This window comes from Chelmon rostratus, chromosome 7 (genome assembly GCF_017976325.1).
Source record: "Chelmon rostratus isolate fCheRos1 chromosome 7, fCheRos1.pri, whole genome shotgun sequence".
NCBI lineage: Eukaryota > Metazoa > Chordata > Actinopteri > Chaetodontiformes > Chaetodontidae > Chelmon > Chelmon rostratus.
Genome location: NC_055664.1, coordinates 17404534 through 17423100, shown reverse-complemented (window position 1 = coordinate 17423100; position 18567 = coordinate 17404534). Strand labels below are relative to the sequence as shown.

Here is an 18567-nt window from a genome sequence, read left to right as displayed (position 1 = left end):
CACAATATATCTTATTTTGTACATTAATGCTGTGTGCAAAATCAGGTATTGTAGTCCAGATTTACTCAACAGTCTGAGTGAAAGTTATAATGGACATTTGTTAGAATTGGACCAAAACATGGTATGGCTTTGCTTGTTGAGCCAGATGGATTAGGTCAAACATGTAGTAATATACAGTGCAGACCTATACTTTCTTATTACAAGGTCGTTGACATCCAAACAATAGGCAGGGGCAAATGCCCGGTTGAATGCATCATGTTGAAAATACTCCTTATAAAAACACACTGCTCAGTCTTAAGGATTTAGACTCGAGGACAGCGCCGCTGTGTGGTATCTTCAACGGTCGCGTTCACCCTTATGTGATGATTGGTTTTCGATCGTGTCAATCTACTGGTGAGTAGGCGGTGCTGCATGGCTTTTCTCTTCGTATCGTAACACGATTGGTTGGATTCATTCGCTGCCTAGTGTGATTGGTGTTTTCCCAGTCTGAGGGCGGCTAGAATGCGCCAGAGCTGGTCGCAGCAGGAATTGATGTTGTAATGTAGCACAACCACACAACAAGATAAAGTCTTGTCAGGTAGTGTTCATGCATTCCTTATGTTACATGACAATGCAAAGACGAATCAGCAGTGATGGGGGAGACGAAGCTTTGTAAAGCACTTATCTACCACGAATTTGATAGTCAGAAATGGCGACGTCTGCTGGCTACCTACTTAGAAGAGCTGCTTTGTATAGATAGATTTAATCAGAGGCCCTGATGTAACAGTTGCGCAGAAGATACGCGTTTTTTTCTGGTTCCGCTGCTATTAATTGTTCAATAAAAGTTGTTCTAGAAATATTACTCTCCTGGCGCAGATTGATAAAAACATCACGAGTTCAAACACAGCGCGACATCTCTCTGAAATGGGTGTGACGTAAAGAGGCGGGTGGTTGAATTGATCACGTGAGTTTTGGCGTGGCGAAGCAACGCATCGAAACATCTTGCTGCGTTACTTTCTATTTTAAAAGGTGGATACTGTACGAAGCGGTCTGCTTCGAGTATAACATCACTAGAAACCACTTATTTGTAAGTACCTACGACAACGTTGGCGTCTAGCCGAGAGTTCTCACTGTGTCCAGTGTGACTCTGCTTCTGCTAGCCACCCAAACAGCTAGCATCAACGCAGTCTGTGGCTAGCTAAACTAGCTAGCTAAAATAAAACGTCCAATAACCAAAGTCTATAAATGGTGTAAGTATGAGAGAGGAAGATCTAAATTTTCGGAGTTAAGCATAAATGTTTATTCCAATTCTAGAACGTGCTTGATTACAATGTGAGGCAAAGCTAACAGTGGTATTAGGGGAACAACTAACTACGACTTCGAAGTGGGCGTACGTTAGTGGGCTTTCATTGACAATTTCATGGGAATTGAACTGAAGGGAAACGTCTTCAATCAAAGTTTACTTACTGTCAGATATTAATATTCGGAATCCAGCAACACAACAACAGGAAACGACCTGTTTACAACATTCGTTTACAACTGTGAGTTGCTGTGTCGATTTCAGTTCCGTTGGCTATTATGTTACATTATTTGTCCATTGTTTTCCATATTTCACCATTAGCTGTCTCCACACCATCGACATAATGGACGGCGGAGTAACGGTAGTTACCAATCCTATTGTGAACGTGAACGTAACGAGCACCATCTCCACCTTTGAGGTGAAATGCAGGTTCAATAGAGGGATCAGTATAGCAGAACTGAAGGTGAGATTTGGTTTACCGTATATCATACCTCATACACCTCAAAATATGCATAAATTGCCTCTACTGTACCCAACCTGCACAATGCATGTCAAATTGAGATTATCCTTTAATTTCTGCCTTCATGTTTTTAGAAACCTACAAATATCTCAAAGTTAATTGTATTACATGTGCTATTTTGTTTATATTGTAATTAGGGAAAGTTGGAGATGGTTGTGGGCGTGTGTGCCTCCTCCATGGACCTGGAGTTGTTCAGCGTCTCTGACAAGTTCCTGCAGAAAATGGACGACAATGATGCTTTGTTGGGTTCCTATGCTGTAGATGATGACTGCAGAATACATGTATGTAGCTGCTTGGTTTTAAAGCACTTTTAATATAGGGCCCCAGACCATTTTCCTGTTAAAGTGAAGTACTGGTAGCAACAGGTTTTCAGATCAGGCTTTGGCTTTAAATACAATTCTGTGTCCCAGCAGGTTAAAACAAACTTGCTTCAGATAAGATAACATGTATTTCTTTGCACAACAAATTGAGTGAAATTACACATCCCCTCAAGACGTGCCTGGAAGCTTTTCTTTGTCCAAAGTTTGAAGTGGTTTGAAAATTTGAACACTGTTATGTAGATAGTGGGTAATTGTTAAAAAAAATGTTATCCTTTTCACCTGAAGGTACTAATGAGAACTTCAGTTCACATACAAGCCAGGGTTTTTACATCAGTTGCAACCCACAACTGTATCTATGTAAGAAGAAGGACAAAAACGAAAAGCTGATTAACTGTTCACCGTCATAATTACCTTGCTTGTTTCAGGCTGTAGTGATATGCAGTTTCTGGTTAAAACATGCATAACTACAGGTGTGGCCTTTTTTAAAAGTGTCTGTGTCTCATCCTGAATCACAGGTTATTGACAGAAGTGGATGTCAGATGGGCGAGTTCGATGATGTTTCCAAAGTGGAGAAGTTTGAAATCTCAGATGACGCTTATGATAAGAGAACAGGTACGGTCACGGTTTGACAACCTCGAGCTTCTCTCCAATTTGTAATTCTCATAAACTTTTTTTCTGCGCATTTGGTATGAAGGAAATAAGATGTATTTCCCAGAATTTTATAGCCGAGGCTATTGCAGCAGTAAACTATTATAGCTACACAATGAATACAATATTGGAGATATAGCTGAATTGATTAGTTGATAATTAAGTGAATACCCTGAAAATGAACAGTTTATCAAACTGTGGATACTGACATTGATTGGTAAAGTAATCAATAATGGAAATTGATTGTTAATTGCAACACCACCATCATCACACAACATCTGAGCTACTATTATTATTTAGAAAGCTTTATGTTAATGCTAACCATTGACAAATGATGTCAAGGAATTATCCAATCCTGTTTGAAAGATGTTTTGTAGCATTTACAGTCTGTTTTTAAGTATCCTGTGTTTAGTGCAGTCCAACTTTTTTCCTCCAGATTCAGCACGGTCATTCATGAAGAAACATCGTATTGGTCACTTCAATGAGGAAGAAACGGCCAAGAAGAAAGCTGAGCATGCTGCTCAGATGGAGAAACAGAAGGCTGCTGCTGATGCCATTTCTGTTGGCAATCGATGCAAAGTGCAGGTCCCTGGGCAACCCATGAAGCTTGGCACAGTGATGTATGTTGGTAAGTGTGGAATAAGCTTAGCTGTTTACTTTCTTAAGGACATTGGTTTAAATCCTGACAACTGAGGATTTTCTCTCCAACAATGCAGACTTTGTTGTAATTTGTATGGCCCATTACACAATCAAGCAATACAGGAGGAATTGAAGCCCCTTTTATACATAGCTCTGCATGTTTTAGGACAAGCATGTCCAAACTATTCCATAAAGGGCCGTGTGGCTGCAGGTTTTCGTTCCAACCAAGGAGGAGCACACCAGGCCAACCAATCAACATCAAGGGATCCCTTAGTTATCAGCTGAAAAGGGAGATCAGCTGATTAAATGAGTCCAGCCTGGTGTGCTCCTCCTTGGTTGGAACGAAAACCTGCAGCCACACGGCCCTTTATGGAATAGTTTGGACATGGCTGTTTTAGGAGACCACTGCTGATGTGTTTCTTGTGCTGGTGTGTTTTGTTTTGTCCGTGTTTTGGAGACTGTTGTTAATGCCCACATAAATAAAGAGGCCTAGAAAATTCTTCACATTTCATCTAGTATCAGTGCAATTATTTAAAATAAAATTTGGTTGAGCACTGAGCCTAAATAATATCTCACTGCAAGTAATAAATTTAATCAGGTACTGTAGTTGGTCAGTGAAAGAAATTCTGACTAACCATCTTAAAGTTTTGTTGATGTCTTGCTCTAGAGAGAAATAGGGTGGCTTGGAATAATTACCCAGATTTATTGCGGAATAATCTCTGATCTTACATATAATATGAAAAATACTCATTAATATTCATTGCAGGTACAACAGATTTCAAGCCAGGCTATTGGGTGGGTGTGAAGTATGATGAGCCCCTTGGAAAGCACAATGGAACGTAAGAACTATCTTCTTTTTCTTGTTTAAGTTACACACAATTTTATTCACATTGGTTTTGCATTGACCTTCTTTTTTATAAATTGTGTCTCCACAGTGTTGAAGGGAAACAATACTTTGAATGTGAGAACAAATATGGTGGATTTGTGAAGCCCCTGAATGTGGTTGTGGGAGACTTTCCCGAGGAGGATTACGGTTTAGATGAGATGTAGGACTATAAAAAGTGTAATAAAAGGAGAGAGTGCTTTCTGCCCTGAAATTTGAGCATCACCTTTGAGATGTTATCCACCAACCAGAGAAAAGTCATTGTTATTGTTGTGAATTAAAATTTTGTTTTGCTTCTCTGGAAGGCATGATCCAAAGAGTAGGGTCTAAAGGTCTTTTAGATTCAACTTCTCTCTCACTGACAGACAAGAAGTTCACAGTTTAAGAGGAAAGAACGATAAATCCTCACCAACATTCACAGCTGTTAGTTGTATTTGGAGTCAGGGGCACCACCCTCACCTCCTCTGAGCAAAAACTTGTTTTGCTATGGTCTGTATTTGCAGTTCTTTTTATTAACATAAGTGTAGAATGCCTGACATAAGCGTGTGAAAGTATGCAAGGGTAGATCTTTCCTTTATAAACAAATTCCTTAAATTTCAGTTTGTGTGTTTGTATGTAGTATCGCATCTTTTTCATCCTCTGAAGTTTACAAAAGAAATGTAAATTAATTATTTTTGTGGTTTATTTTCAATGAAATATCATTGCCACACATACAAAAATGTAGTGTCCTTTTTTTTTCCTTTTTTTAAAAAACTGATGATCTCTAAGGTGCAGGTGTAACTATGTGCCAAAGGGTAATGCATAATAATAAAAATGATTTGCCAGTAAACAAGTTTACCAGATTGTTTTGATTTGTCTGTACATCTTTCACTAAGGGTTCTCCTTTTTTCCCCTCGTCTGAATTAAAGATTCTAAGGAGGATGTCAAGCCTTCTGAGGCAAATTTGTATTTTGTTATTTTGGGATGAGACATTATACTGCAACTGTGTAGTGCAAGTATTGAATCAATGAGAGCAATATGTTAGAGAGAAAACAAAAACATACATTCCCTGGACACATAATATTCAAGTTTTTTACGTTTTCAGACCTTCTTCCCTTCTACGTGCACATTGGAAGTAGGTGTAATCCCCACCCTGCTTCGAGAATATTCATGGCATAGAGGCATTATCAGCAAAGTACACTTCAAATAAGACAGTGAAAGTACTCATGCAGAATGGATCTCTTTCAGAGTGTTATTATCTTGTTGGATTATTATGAATGGTGATTAGGTTACACATTTTCGTGTAAAAAATGCTGTATTTGCCTCTGAAATGCAATAGAGTAAAAGTATGAAGCAGGTTCTATAGTTATTTGATTAATCCCAAATAGTAGAGGTTCCATTTTAGTTTGCAGAAAGCTTTCATTTTATTAGGTCGCACTTCCTAAGACGCATGACTAAGCGCGCAGTTTCATGCCGTTTCATCAGCTTTGTCACAAAAAGCAGCTTACAATATTTATCAGCCTCACATTTTTCAGCACTCCCCTGAAGACCCACGTCACTCCAATGACGCTACAACTGACATCTCGCGAGATCGAGCGCAGTTTCCCAGCCAGCAGTGTGGTGTGGCGTGTGTGTGCGACAGAGACAAGGAAAGATGGCGACGCGGGAGAGCGAAGCAACCAAAGCTACCGTGAGCAACGGCGAGGTAAAATGAATGACATCCTTATGTGCTTTTCACGTCCAGTGTAAGGGGCCCGTTTTGTTTGTCTGAGCGTTAAGTGCGGTACCGTTAAGGTTTAAACATGTTACCGATCGTTACACGAGCCCCAGTGACGTTGTCAGTGCCGGTTGGTTTTAAAACGACCCCCTCCTGCCGTTAACGTTGTGTTGAGAAATCCTGACTGTTAGCGAGCAGATGTACGGAGTGAGAGTGGCGTTAACCGTCAAATCGCACCTCTAGATATCCACTTACATAATTTTGAAAAGATAATTAGTTGACTCCAACTGTGGTAGTGTGAGCCAGCCGCAGTGTGTCAGATAGTTAGCTATCACAAGGCCTGAACCTGAGCAACGCAGCTGGGCTCGACTAACCAGGCCAGTGAAAAGCAGCTCTCATACATTTCTTACCTAACGTAACGGTTAAAGCTTATGTCACCTGACTGTTATCTACAGCAGTTCTCAGTCTAAACTTCGGGTTTAACGTGCATTTTGTAAGCGTCACATTCACACAACTCATTGACATTAACATCGACAGGTGAACGTAGATGAATCAGGTGTAGTCGCCGTCAAATTTGGCTAACGCTGGAAAATGCTTACTAAAGTCCCTCTAACAGCAGTTGCTGGAGGCAATTTTGGCGATCTGGGCAGCTAGTAATTATTTCCGGAGTGACAAATGTCTGTCACAAGTTACCAGAGGTCAAAGTGAATCATCACTGGTCTCCTTTATGCTTAGTCCAGTCTGTCATTCTTTGGCCAAAGAAACAAAGATTTCTAGTGACATAAAACATTTCTACGTATAAACAAACAAACAAACAGATCAGATGATCCAGCAAATATTTGCCATTTTTAAGGCCAAAGCAAGTCGACCAGTAGTCTTTGTCATTTGATGTTGGTTTAATGAATTATGTCAGGACTGGGTACAACTTTAGTTTTGGTTTCTTTAGGTTCCTTGATGGTTTCAGCTATAAATCAAGGTTATTCTTCTAAGCCCTTGTTTACGCCTCACATGTATATAAATATACATAGAAATATAGACAAAGCAAACTTAAATTCCTGACAAATCTCAACCTTTACCGCTGTTTTGAAGGTATTTCCAGATTCCTCAAGTCTTTCGACCATTTGGGTAAGAATGTAGTTGCAATTCTGACACAGGTTACAAATGTGTTTTAAACGGAACAGAGTATTTTCTTTTTATCCATACAGGCACCTTATTAGGACTCTGAAAAACCTACAAAAAAGTGGTTGAATGACTTATTTTGCAGAATAAAAGATGCCTCACTCTGTAAATCAACTCTAAGGATAATACACAAGTGGTAGAAACATGGTCAAGGGTACAATGTGCATCTAGTGTCTCTTTTGTAATAAAATTGCTCTGTCGGGATAAACGTGTTATTAGCTCTGGATGGGGCACTTATGTTGCTCTCTAGGCCCACTGCTGGTGTATCAGTTGAAAGAAATTTCAGCATTATTCATTTAGAGGAAACATAATTGTCTTGTAGCCAGATATAACCAGGTGTGCTTGCGCCGCTTTTCATTTTCTCAAGTTTTGTTTTTTCTGTCGCAGTTATATGAATTTTCTTTGCATTGCGTGTCCTCTGCATGTGAAAAGGTCATCTTCAATGTTAACAAATGAGCATTGTAGCAGAGACAGAAAGCGTTTCAGCTGTTAGTAATTGACACACATTTGACAGACATGTCCTTTATATGCTTATCTATAAGCCTAATATTGCATACTAGCTTGCTTCCTTCCCGTAGGAGACACCATGAGTGCTAAACATTACCAGAGCAATCTCCACTCCTGTGTGAACGACTGACTTCTCTTAACTTTTTGCCCTCTTCTTGTCAGACACACTCATGCAGTGGCAATCCACTGTCAAGCATTTACCCTGCACCCTGAATAGGTGGTTAATTTTTAATCCTTGTTCTGAGTGTGTAAATTGTAATTTATTATCTTGAGCTGGAACAGATAACCTGTTTTGGTTGGTTAGCATATTGGTGATCCGCGTGTGTTACGGTTATTACGTTGATCCCCCCAGGAGACAGAGATCCATGTCTCTGATAATGGAATTGCTTCTGTTTTATCACAACAGGACATGGAAAGGAGGATGAAAAGCTCTATTTTGAGCCACTGCCTTGGCCTTGAAATGCTCTGTTTATGATGGTGCTAGGCCAGTGGCTTATCAAGAACCTTAGCATTTTCACTGTTCACTCATTTCTAGGCCTTCTTGGCACCCTGATGAATGGTATAACTTGCTTAGCGGAAAACATTTTTCTACCCTCAGTGTTGTTTGTTTCTAGAGGGCAACCTCTGTTCTCCCTTGTGTTGGTGACAATTGGGGGAGATTAGACGTTTAGATAGTGAATGAGTCTCATGACTTGGCATGCGCTTGTGTATTGTGTCACTTGAATAGAATGTGGCCTTGCTGGTGGGGTGGGAGGGGGTTACATCGACAGACTGACGCAAACCACTGACAGATTTTTACTGATCTTTATTTTGCAAATATGCATGCTGGCACTTCACATGGGTTTGACCTCAGAGTTATCTCAACTATGCGAAACTACAAAGGTTCTGTTTTAATTATGATGGTTACATAGTAGTATCAGTTTTGACCCCTAGATTAATCTAGTTTGTTAAAAAATGCATGACATTTCAGTCATCTTTAGATATCCATTAATTTGTAATTATTGAATTGTAATTATTTTAACGATTGTTTTCTTGTCATCACTTACTCTATTGAACATTTTTGTTATTAAATGCCTTTCACATCTATATCGTGCCTTCATGTAGCCTGTTTTGTCTGACACGAACACTCTAAATCCAAATGTATTTCATTTATGATTAGATAAACAGAGAAAAGCAGCAACTAATCAAATTTGAAAAGCTATGGTGAGAAAACATTTGTCATTTGTTTTAGTGATAAATTGTGTTTTGTGATTGGTTCACACATTTTCATTCATTCTCAGAAACAATGAGATGCTGTTATCTCCTTAAAAAAATGTGTTTTTAAGTGCACTAAAACTTTATTTTTCTTAAGTTTTTCTGTTTGTTTGTTTTTTGATCAACAGATTTATTTAGTTGATACTTAATTTAAAACAAGTACATTGCAGTCAGAGTGCAGACCTACTTAAGCAAACAGACAATGCAGACAGTTATCATTACAACAACAATTATTAAAACATTAGTGTTACATTATATATCAGCCATTGGCTGCTCTGCCCACAAAATACCAGAATCAGCCAGTAAAAAACCCACATCGGTCAACCACTAATTTGTTTTAATTAACTGTTTAATACAAAATGTCTGGGATGAATTGTGTTTTTGACACCTAGTGATGATTACCCTATAAATTATACTGTGTCATTGGATCACCACTTTAAGCTGAAAATACACGATGGCCCATTTTTACTGCCAGTAAAGCTGTTTTGGTTTGATGATAGACTTCTTTACATGATGCCATTGCTGCTCTTTCACTGTGACATTCTTTGGGTATACTGACTGTGTGTCTTTATGGTTATAGGTGAGCAGCAATGGAACTGCTGCGACAACAGATGGCCAGGCTGTGCAGACAGCTGGAAATGCACAGGATCCTCAGGAGCAGCAGCAGCAGCAACAGCAGCAACAAGCACCTAATGCATGGCAGGTCATTAAAGGAGTCCTCTTCAGGTGAGTCTTTCTTTTTGTTTTAATCCGACAGGCTCGCTCCCTGTTTAAAAGCAGAGAGCTCCAACCCACCCATAAAAGCTGACTTTGATACAATGGGTGTAATAATTAACAACAATATGATGTGATGCATTATGGTGGTCTCACAGTCCGTATGCAAGTGGGAAGCAAATGGAAAATTCGGCTGAAGTTGACCTCGCTTTTACAAAGTTCACCATTCCAGATGTCTGTGCAGAGTTTATACTCTGTTGTCCCTCTCCATCTGCCATTTTATCCCATTTTTTCCATTTGTGTTTTGTTATGGTTATAAGTGAAAATCTGTTCCTGCTGGCCTTGGTGGGCTGTAAAGGGTCAGATCTCTAATTATGGTCTGCTTAGTGTTCTGTGTGTTGGTCACTCTATTTGCTCAGTTGTTCAGTAAGTACTACTTTTTGACTGGTTCATGAACAAAAAAGATCCTGCACTGCTGATCGCTTATTATAAATGACTTTTTGGTAAAGTAATGACTTTCATCGGGTAAAATTATTATCAGATTTAAAATATTATGTTGCACCAACCATTTAAAATACAAGTCTTTTAACACATTTCTGTATCATGATTTAGACAAGTGTGTTTGCTGGAAAAGTGTATCGTCCTTAATTACTGCACATGCCTGTTTTCCGCCATTAGAATGTAAGATTGCCCTCAGAGCCAAAGGTTTGTAAATGCAATTCAGATCAATCATATGTCATTGTTCAGCCAGTTCAACAAAAAAGTATCCACACAATCCCCTACATATTCCTAAATTACAGCATCCTAAAAAGTGATTGCATGATGGGCCCCAAAACAATTTTTTGGCTGCAATACAACAAAAATGAAAATACTGACATCCACCACATATCCAAAATGTCACATTTATGACAGTCAAGCTCGGAAGTAGGATCTTACAAGAGGTATCTCATGGCAGTCAAAGTGTGAATGAATGCATCAGTGAGTTGCAGAATTTTGCTGTGGTCAGTTTGCTTTGCTGTGATTGAGATAAGTTGTAATGTCTTCCATCAGTTAGAGAAGGAAGCAGCTTTTGATGAGACAGAATATTTGGTGAAAAACAGATGAAAACTCACTTCATTGTTTCAGCTCATTTTGACTCTTTGGATGAGGAATGCCAAAATAAGATTTAGTCTAAAGTGGATGGGTATTTGTGAACATATATACGTGCACTACACCAAGCCACCAGCCTATCGGTTAACAAGAATGGGCATATAATGAATCCTTCATTATGAATTTAACTATGATATCAGAAAGAAAATTCATTATTCATCGGTTAAACCCACACGAACCAAAGAGGCAAGTGTACATTGAGCAAAACCACGATAAAAATTAAAAAGGTCAGTTCTTGATATTTTTAAAATGTTGCAGTCTTTTCTTTGCCACAGAGAACTGTGTTCTTTTTCACTTCTAACTTTGTCTCTTTAGATCTGTCACTGTTTGATGATGCAGGAAAGGCATGTATCTTATTGTATGAATGTAATGCAGTTTGACTGGATGGTTGAATTTGATTACCCTCCTTGCGGTTTTACTCTCCTGTAGCAGCTCTTCAGATCTCAAGAGAAAAGGAGTTTGTTATCCTAGTGTATCCACTATTTCTCCATTTACAATCATATTAAATTATCAGTCCAATTCATCACCCCTGTTGCTCTTCTGCCTTTCTGTTTTCGTTCTCTTTCTGTATTGGTTTTTCCTGTTATCTTTGACTGTAATCCCTTATTTACCAAGTCTTCCTTTTCTCTGATTCTGTTTGCTCTTGTTCCTGCAGAATCTTCATAATCTGGGCAATCAGTAGTTGGTTCCGTCGAGGGCCGTCCACTCCTGACCCCAACGCGCCAGCCGGGGCACCCAGAGTACCCAGCAGGAACCTCTTCCCCAAGGACACCCTCATGGTATTACACCTGTCCCCTCTGTCCGTTGCCTTATCTGCACAGCCAGCCGTTTCATTAGGCGTATTTTAATTTAATTGAGGCTGTTCATTCCTGAAGACCCATCATACTCTGGTCCCCTCAAGTATTTCAACAGCAAACCATCTCTCCCTTTCAGACTAACTCGCCCTCTCTCCCCTGACAATGTAATATCATAAACACCTTTATTTTCTCACCATTCCTGCAGGATCTTTACGTGTTCGTGTCACAGGAGGAGGTGTTCTCCGACTTCAACAACACAGAATCCCTGTTCTGGTTCCACAGGGATCTGGTCTATGGAGACTGGGCCACGGGGGAGAACGCAGACGGCTGTTACGAGCACTATAAGGAGATGGAGATCCCAGAGGTGGGCATAACTGAGGAATGGGGGGGGGGGTGAGGTAGATGTAGATGAAGGGCAGAACCTGACAGATTTGTACTGTACATATGTATTTCTCTGAGACTCTAATTCTACTTGCTGTTTCATGTGTACTTACAGAAAGTGCAGCAGAATGGCTCCCTTTACATGCACGTCTACTTCACTAAAAGTGGATTCCACCCAGACCCCAAACGCAAGGGGCAGTATCGCAGACTGGCAACAGTTCACGCAACACGAAGTAAGAACATTGGGAAAACACGCTTTAAACAAAAGCTTTACTACCACAATAATGTATACAATAGATTTCTATGTGGTAAGCTTTGCTGCTTTACTCTTTCAGTGTTGAATAAATTCAAGCGAAGAAAGTTTCTGAAGACCAAGAATCTGCTAACAGGAGAGACGGAAGCAGATCCCGAAATGATCAAGGTTGATATGTTTTAGTTTAACTTATTTTGTACTCTGCAGAGCTAGACCAATGAATCAGCCAGACATGTATATTGGCCGATATTATCTTATGCTAGATCTATCAGTAGTTTGGCAGAAATGCCAAACTGGACCTGAAGTCAGTCAGAAATAGTGTGAAGTCTAGCAGAGTGTTTTGTAGTTTGTCCACCAGAGAGTGCTGACAGATCGATTGTTTTCAGCTGTCAAACATCACATAGTCTGTATTTTGGTCACAATTTAAGTTAAAGTTGTACTATTGGTTGCTATGTTGTTATCAGATTTTAAAACAATTTGAAATTTTCAATATGGACCTCAGGTATCAGTCAGGCTGTAGTACACCGTTATATGAATGGATATGTTAATTAAAGTGATTAAGATTTTAATAGGGAAAGTACAGTAATCACAAATAGTTACACACATCTTGTGACACTGATGTACAAGTTAATGTTACAGAAACACAAATTGCAGCTGATTCTGGAAAATACTGAGTAAAGAACCTATGTTCATGGTACAAATTGAAAAGCTCATCGCTAACACCTCTAATCAAATGTTTCCTCACAGCGGGCAGAGAGCCACGGTCCAGTGGAGATCATCTCTCACTGGCACCCCAACCTCACCATTAACATGGTAGATGACCACACTGCCTGGGTCAAAGGCTCTGTTCCCCCCCCTCTAGACCAGCGTAAGTTCCTCCCACTCACCTCTTTGCCATTTGCTGCATAATGCTGTACATTTTAAAAGGTCCCTACTACAACAGCTGTTTAATGTCCATCTTTGACATTTCCACTCTTCTACCCTGTCTACATCTAGATGTTAAGTTTGATGCAGTAAGTGGTGATTACTATCCCATTGTGTACTTCAATGACTACTGGAACCTTCAGAAGGACTACTATCCCATCAACGAGACGCTGACAACACTCCCGCTGCGCCTTTCTTACTGCCCGCTGTCCTTGTGGCGTTGGCAGCTGTACGCAGCCCAAAATGCACGCTCGCCATGGAACTTCCTGCCTGAGGACACCTATGAGCAGTCTGATGAAGACCAAGACTCTGTTAAAGTAAGAAATCAAGAGTCACAGAGACAGAACAATCACACAGGTTTGATTTTGGGCTCCTTCAAGTTGAGTTACTCAAATAATGGCTCATTTTGTAGATTTACATCTTGATACATTGTAGAAATAACTGAAAATTAAATTAAAAAACATGACTGGCATGTTGTATTACCATTTATCAAATGTATGGATTATTTAGTATACATGGAAGCTTGCTGTAGTTATGGTGATTTAGCAAATCTAACAAAAGAAATTGAGACTGTTTACCACTGTAAAGATCAGATTAATAAAAACACTCTCTTTGCATAGGTGGCCCTTTTGGAAACTAACCCATACCTGCTGGGTCTCACCATCGTTGTCTCCATCGTGCACAGCATCTTCGAGTTTCTTGCCTTCAAGAATGGTAAGGTCACAACAGCCTTTCTACATTAGCAACAGAAGCATAGTTTGCAGAGTGTCTGTTTACCCCTCGGGCTTCAGCTCATCACCATCTCCTCCTCAGATATCCAATTCTGGAACAGCAGACAGTCCCTAGAAGGCCTGTCTGTGCGCTCCATCATATTTGGGGTTTTCCAGTCTCTGGTGGTGCTGTTGTACATCCTGGACAACGAGACCAACTTTGTGGTGCAGGTCAGCGTCTTCATTGGCCTCCTTATTGACCTGTGGAAAATCACCAAGGTCATGGACGTCAGAGTAAGTCAGAATAACACTTGCTTTTCTTAACCCTTTCTTGTCACTGAATTCACCTTCAGCTAAAAAGTGAGAGCTAACCAGTGAAGGTGTGAAGATGATATTTGGTTTGAATCATACCAGCAGACTCCTCTACTAGACGAAGCCCAACAATTTCATTTGATGATATTGAAGGTCCAGTGTGTGGGATTTAGGCAGATCTTTTTGCAGAAATTGAATATAATATTGATAATTCTGTTTTCATTACTGCATGAAAGTCCACCATGTTGCACTGTCATGTTTCCAAAGAAACCCAGAACAGACAAACCACTGGCTCTTGAGAGCACCTTTTGCATTTTTAGTGGCCACTGTAGGGGAGTGGTGAGGTGAGGGGCCTTCAGTTGGTTACAATCTGTATCCTCACTGCGAGATGCCACTAAATCCTACACACTGGTCCTTTCAGTTTCACATCCTTCCCAAATTTCCTTTGCTTCCCTGTTGCTCCTCCAAATGCTAACCTATTGCATCAGCACATTACATAAATATTTTATTTTTATTACCATGTTCCAGTAACCACCCATTTTTGTCTCCCTCTAGTTGAATAGAGAGAACAAAATTGCAGGAATATTGCCAAGATTGGTATTTACAGACAAGTCAACATATGTGGAGTCTTCAACCAAAATCTACGACGATGTAAGTCCAACAAAAACTGAACTGCAAGGACAAGCCTCAATACACACAATACTAAAAAGTGAAATTGTAGCCAGTTTCTTATTACTGTCTCTGATCTCTCCTGTACCGTGAACAGATGGCCTTCAAGTACTTGTCGTGGCTGCTCTACCCTCTGTTTGGCTGCTATGCGGTCTATAGTTTATTGTATGTAGAGCACAAAGGCTGGTACTCATGGGTACTCAGCATGCTCTATGGCTTCTTGTTAACCTTTGGTAAGTTCTTCTTGAGAATATATATGCGCCACTACTATTTTGTGTGTCCCTTTTTGTTTTAGAAGAACATTTAAATTTAATGTCAGGTGTTGAAACTTTAAACATCACATAAACAAGACTTAATGTACTGTAACACTTTCTTTTTAATAGTGAAACAAAAGAATTCTAGCAGAACTAGACGCTTGTTTGTGTCTTTGTGAAGTTTGTAACTTATCCCTAATATGCAGTTTTAGCTAAATTTCAGCCTCTTTCCTCTTATACTGAATTTTATCTCTCTCCCCAGAGCTTTTTATAGTTTATTCCTTGAATGTATTATTGATTTTACTCTCTGCTGACATTGTCTCCAACAGGGTTTGTTTCTGTTTATGTAAATCTATTTTTAAAGGGCAGAGATGAGGCTCGTTATATTGTCGGTCTTAATTATCTTGTCTCTAAGTAGATGTTCACACAGCTGATGTTTTCATACTTGCATCATGGTTACGTGTCCAATTCCCCATAGCCTCTGCTAATGTGCTGTGTATTAATAGACGTCATGAGGGCAGTCATGTTGCCTGCTGTCTAATTTACTGCCTCTTTGTAAAAAAAATTGTGTTACCTAACTGGTGCCTTTTGGTTTTTAGGTTTCATTACAATGACGCCACAGCTATTCATCAACTACAAAATGAAGTCTGTGGCTCACCTCCCGTGGAGGATGCTCACCTACAAGGCTCTCAATACATTTATTGATGACCTGTTTGCCTTCGTTATCAAGATGCCCATGATGTACAGGATAGGATGCCTCAGAGATGGTATGTCTTCCCTGATCTAGTTGTTGATACAACTTTAAAAGTCACAAACTGTTCTATACATCAACATCTAAACAAGATGTTTTTTTTTCCCTCTGCCTTGATATCAGACACTAGGTTTGGGGTTTTATGCCCTTAAATGTGTTAAAGCAGTTTTACTTGTTTTCTTTTATTCCATGGTCAGTGAAGTATCCACAGTCTGTCACTGGTGGCGATGGTAATGCTGGTACAGAGTAACACTTTCATTAAAGGCCAGTCTCACAAAGACATGTAGATAACATGTTAGGTCTGCTGTGAATATCACTTTTTTCATTGGTAGGTGATGTCATTATCTTAGTCGGCTCAGCTTTTGAGTTGGTTTTCTGGGTTTCACTTTTTTCATTAGGATGTTAAATTGCAGTTATTATGGATATTGGTGGGTCTTGAAAATACATGGTCATTTTAACCCTCACACAACCAACTGTGCAATCACACGACCATGTTGAGTTGTCCAGTGATATCTACCACTCAGCATTAGTTTGACTTGGATTTAAAGACTACCTTTCACCGCTATAACTAAATACGTTTGTACTTGACGGCTGATGGTTACGGGAATAATCCATTTGAAAATTTGTCTCTCCCTGGACTAACCTCTGTTGCCTCTCCTGCAGATGTGGTATTCTTCATCTACCTTTACCAGCGCTGGATCTATCGGGTCGATCCCAACAGGGTCAACGAGTTTGGCACCAGCGGAGTAGACCAGGCCCAGAACAACACAGCAGCGGCAGCTCCTGCCACAGCGGCCGCCATCACAGACAAACCAGAGGGGGAGAAGAAGAACGATTAAGCAAGACCACGCCCTTACCCACCTCCCTGGCCCTCACTGCTGGGGGTGAAGAGGACTTGTGGAAATTAGGCAGGGAGGGGAGTTGTCGTTTAGCTGTCATGGAAGCCACTACAAAAAAAAAAAAAATGCAGTTCAACTGTTCCCTCTGATTTCTGTGTGGACCCACAGAGAATCACATTCAGTGTAGACTTGGTAAATTCTTATTTCTGTTCGCCGCCCTCTCGTTTTGCAGTTCAAGTGAAGTAAAACAAAACGTGATGTACTGTATTCTGTATGATTTCTCAGAGGGTAACAATATCTTTGAGTAGGTTGGGAGGGGAACAGGTCGCAGTTACACTACCTTTTTTTTTAATGCAGGGAAGAAAGAGGCCAAGTGCTACTTTTGTTCTTTGTGTAGATTCCATGTGAATTTTTCTTTTCATTCCATGTGAGCACCATGTTTCGTATTGCCTGGAAACTGGTGAGTAGTACGGGAGGAAACTGGAAAGATCCTGAGCCACAACAGAGGTGGAACGCTGAAAAAGAGAGGTGGTGATAGGAGACAAGATGGAGGACCCTACAAGACACTACCCACATGACAGTGACCACTACCCTCAATTTAAAACAAATGGTTAATGTTCTAAACTTGAACATAAAAAATAACAGCCTTGTTGGTATTAATATAAATATATTAATATTGTCAATGACTTAATTTTTGTTTTTCAGTCACTGAAGCATTATTTTGTATGTCCTCAAACTGTACAGAATCTGAGCTTGTCATAATAATACCGATGTCAAAACTGTCTAGCAATAGCTAATTTGCAAGTCTAATTTTTATTTCCCCCCCCTCCGCCAGATTTTTCAGATGGTTTAACGCTCATGTTTCAAACCAGATCACCTTGAGAGACACGGTGGAGACAGGTGTCAGCAGGTGTGCGCTGGAAGAGTTACAGTGTCTCTTGTTTTAATTTTTAGTGCTGTAAATCCTGAAACAAAGAGGGTTCCATGTTGGTTCATATTAAATTTTGATTCATTCATGTTTATAGTAAAATTAAGTGTGATTGAAAATGTCTATGCAAAGCTTTTTTTGTTTTTACTCTTTAGTTTTTACCTGCTGCTCTGGGTTGAAGGAACATTTTGCATGAAACTTTTAATTTTTCACATTCACATTATTTGTGTGCATATGTCCTTGCGTGCACGTTATGTGGTCAGGCTTTTGTCTACCCTGAAAGCTTGACTTATAGATTGCAACTAATGACTTGTCATTATTGATTATTTTACCAATTATTTTCCTTGATGAATCAGTTTTATTTTGAAAGAAAGTGTGAATGGTGGCCATCACAATTTTCGTAGAGCTAAAGGTGGTGACTTTTCTTGCTCATTTTGTCCAAACAAAAGCCCAAAACTCAGTTTAATTTGCAAAGAATTAAAAATGAGAGAAGCAAACAATACTCGCGTTCAAGAGGTGACACCAACAAAAGTTTGCTGTTGTTCCTTTGGAAAAGTGATTCAAACGATTAAGTTATTAAAATAGCTGCTGATCATCACTGTAACTTCAAAAAGCAAAGCCTGGTTAAGTTTGACAGGCATGGAAAATACCTCTTTCTATCTTGTAAATTATCTTCTAGGTTGGGAAACTGATTTATTTCAAGATGTATCCTAAAACATTTACCCAGACACTCACATCTGCAGATTGCTTTTTGGACTTTTGCAACTGTTGTTCTCTCACGGTTGTAGCTTTCTCATCTAACACCTCTGCAACTCAGTTACCGCTTTCTGTTTTGTTTTTTTCTTCTCTTTTATTTGAGTCACCGCTTCCTCTAAACGCCTGAACTTTCGCTTTCCATTTCCTCTAAATCGCCTGCCCGCTGTCTGACCAGCAGGTGTCGCTATTGCGCCTCATAACTTGC

General features: G+C 39.7%; 2 protein-coding genes across 3 annotated transcripts; both read left to right on the top strand.

Moving 5' to 3' along the window:
* The first annotated feature begins 929 nt into the window (after positions 1-929).
* Positions 930-5121, top strand: tbcb (tubulin folding cofactor B). 2 transcript variants are annotated; one of them, XM_041941021.1, is made up of 7 exons: positions 930-1066; positions 1601-1742; positions 1937-2080; positions 2635-2731; positions 3204-3395; positions 4173-4245; positions 4342-5121. In XM_041941021.1, the coding sequence occupies exons 2-7, from the start codon at positions 1623-1625 to the stop codon at positions 4454-4456; spliced, it is 741 nt and encodes a 246-aa protein (XP_041796955.1). In that variant the 5' UTR covers positions 930-1066; positions 1601-1622; the 3' UTR covers positions 4457-5121. The 2 variants fall into 2 exon arrangements, with proteins under 2 accessions (XP_041796955.1, XP_041796954.1); XM_041941020.1 differs by lacking the exon at positions 930-1066 and adding an exon at positions 1081-1229.
* Positions 5122-5874: 753 nt separating this feature from the next.
* clptm1 (CLPTM1 regulator of GABA type A receptor forward trafficking) lies at positions 5875-17694 on the top strand. Its single transcript, XM_041941354.1, has 14 exons — positions 5875-5973; positions 9506-9651; positions 11444-11567; positions 11791-11949; positions 12082-12199; positions 12302-12387; positions 12967-13087; positions 13216-13460; positions 13764-13857; positions 13957-14147; positions 14721-14816; positions 14932-15067; positions 15688-15855; positions 16503-17694. Exons 1-14 carry the CDS (start codon positions 5923-5925, stop codon positions 16676-16678), a joined length of 1911 nt encoding a protein of 636 aa, XP_041797288.1. The 5' UTR covers positions 5875-5922; the 3' UTR covers positions 16679-17694.
* Positions 17695-18567: the final 873 nt, after the last annotated feature.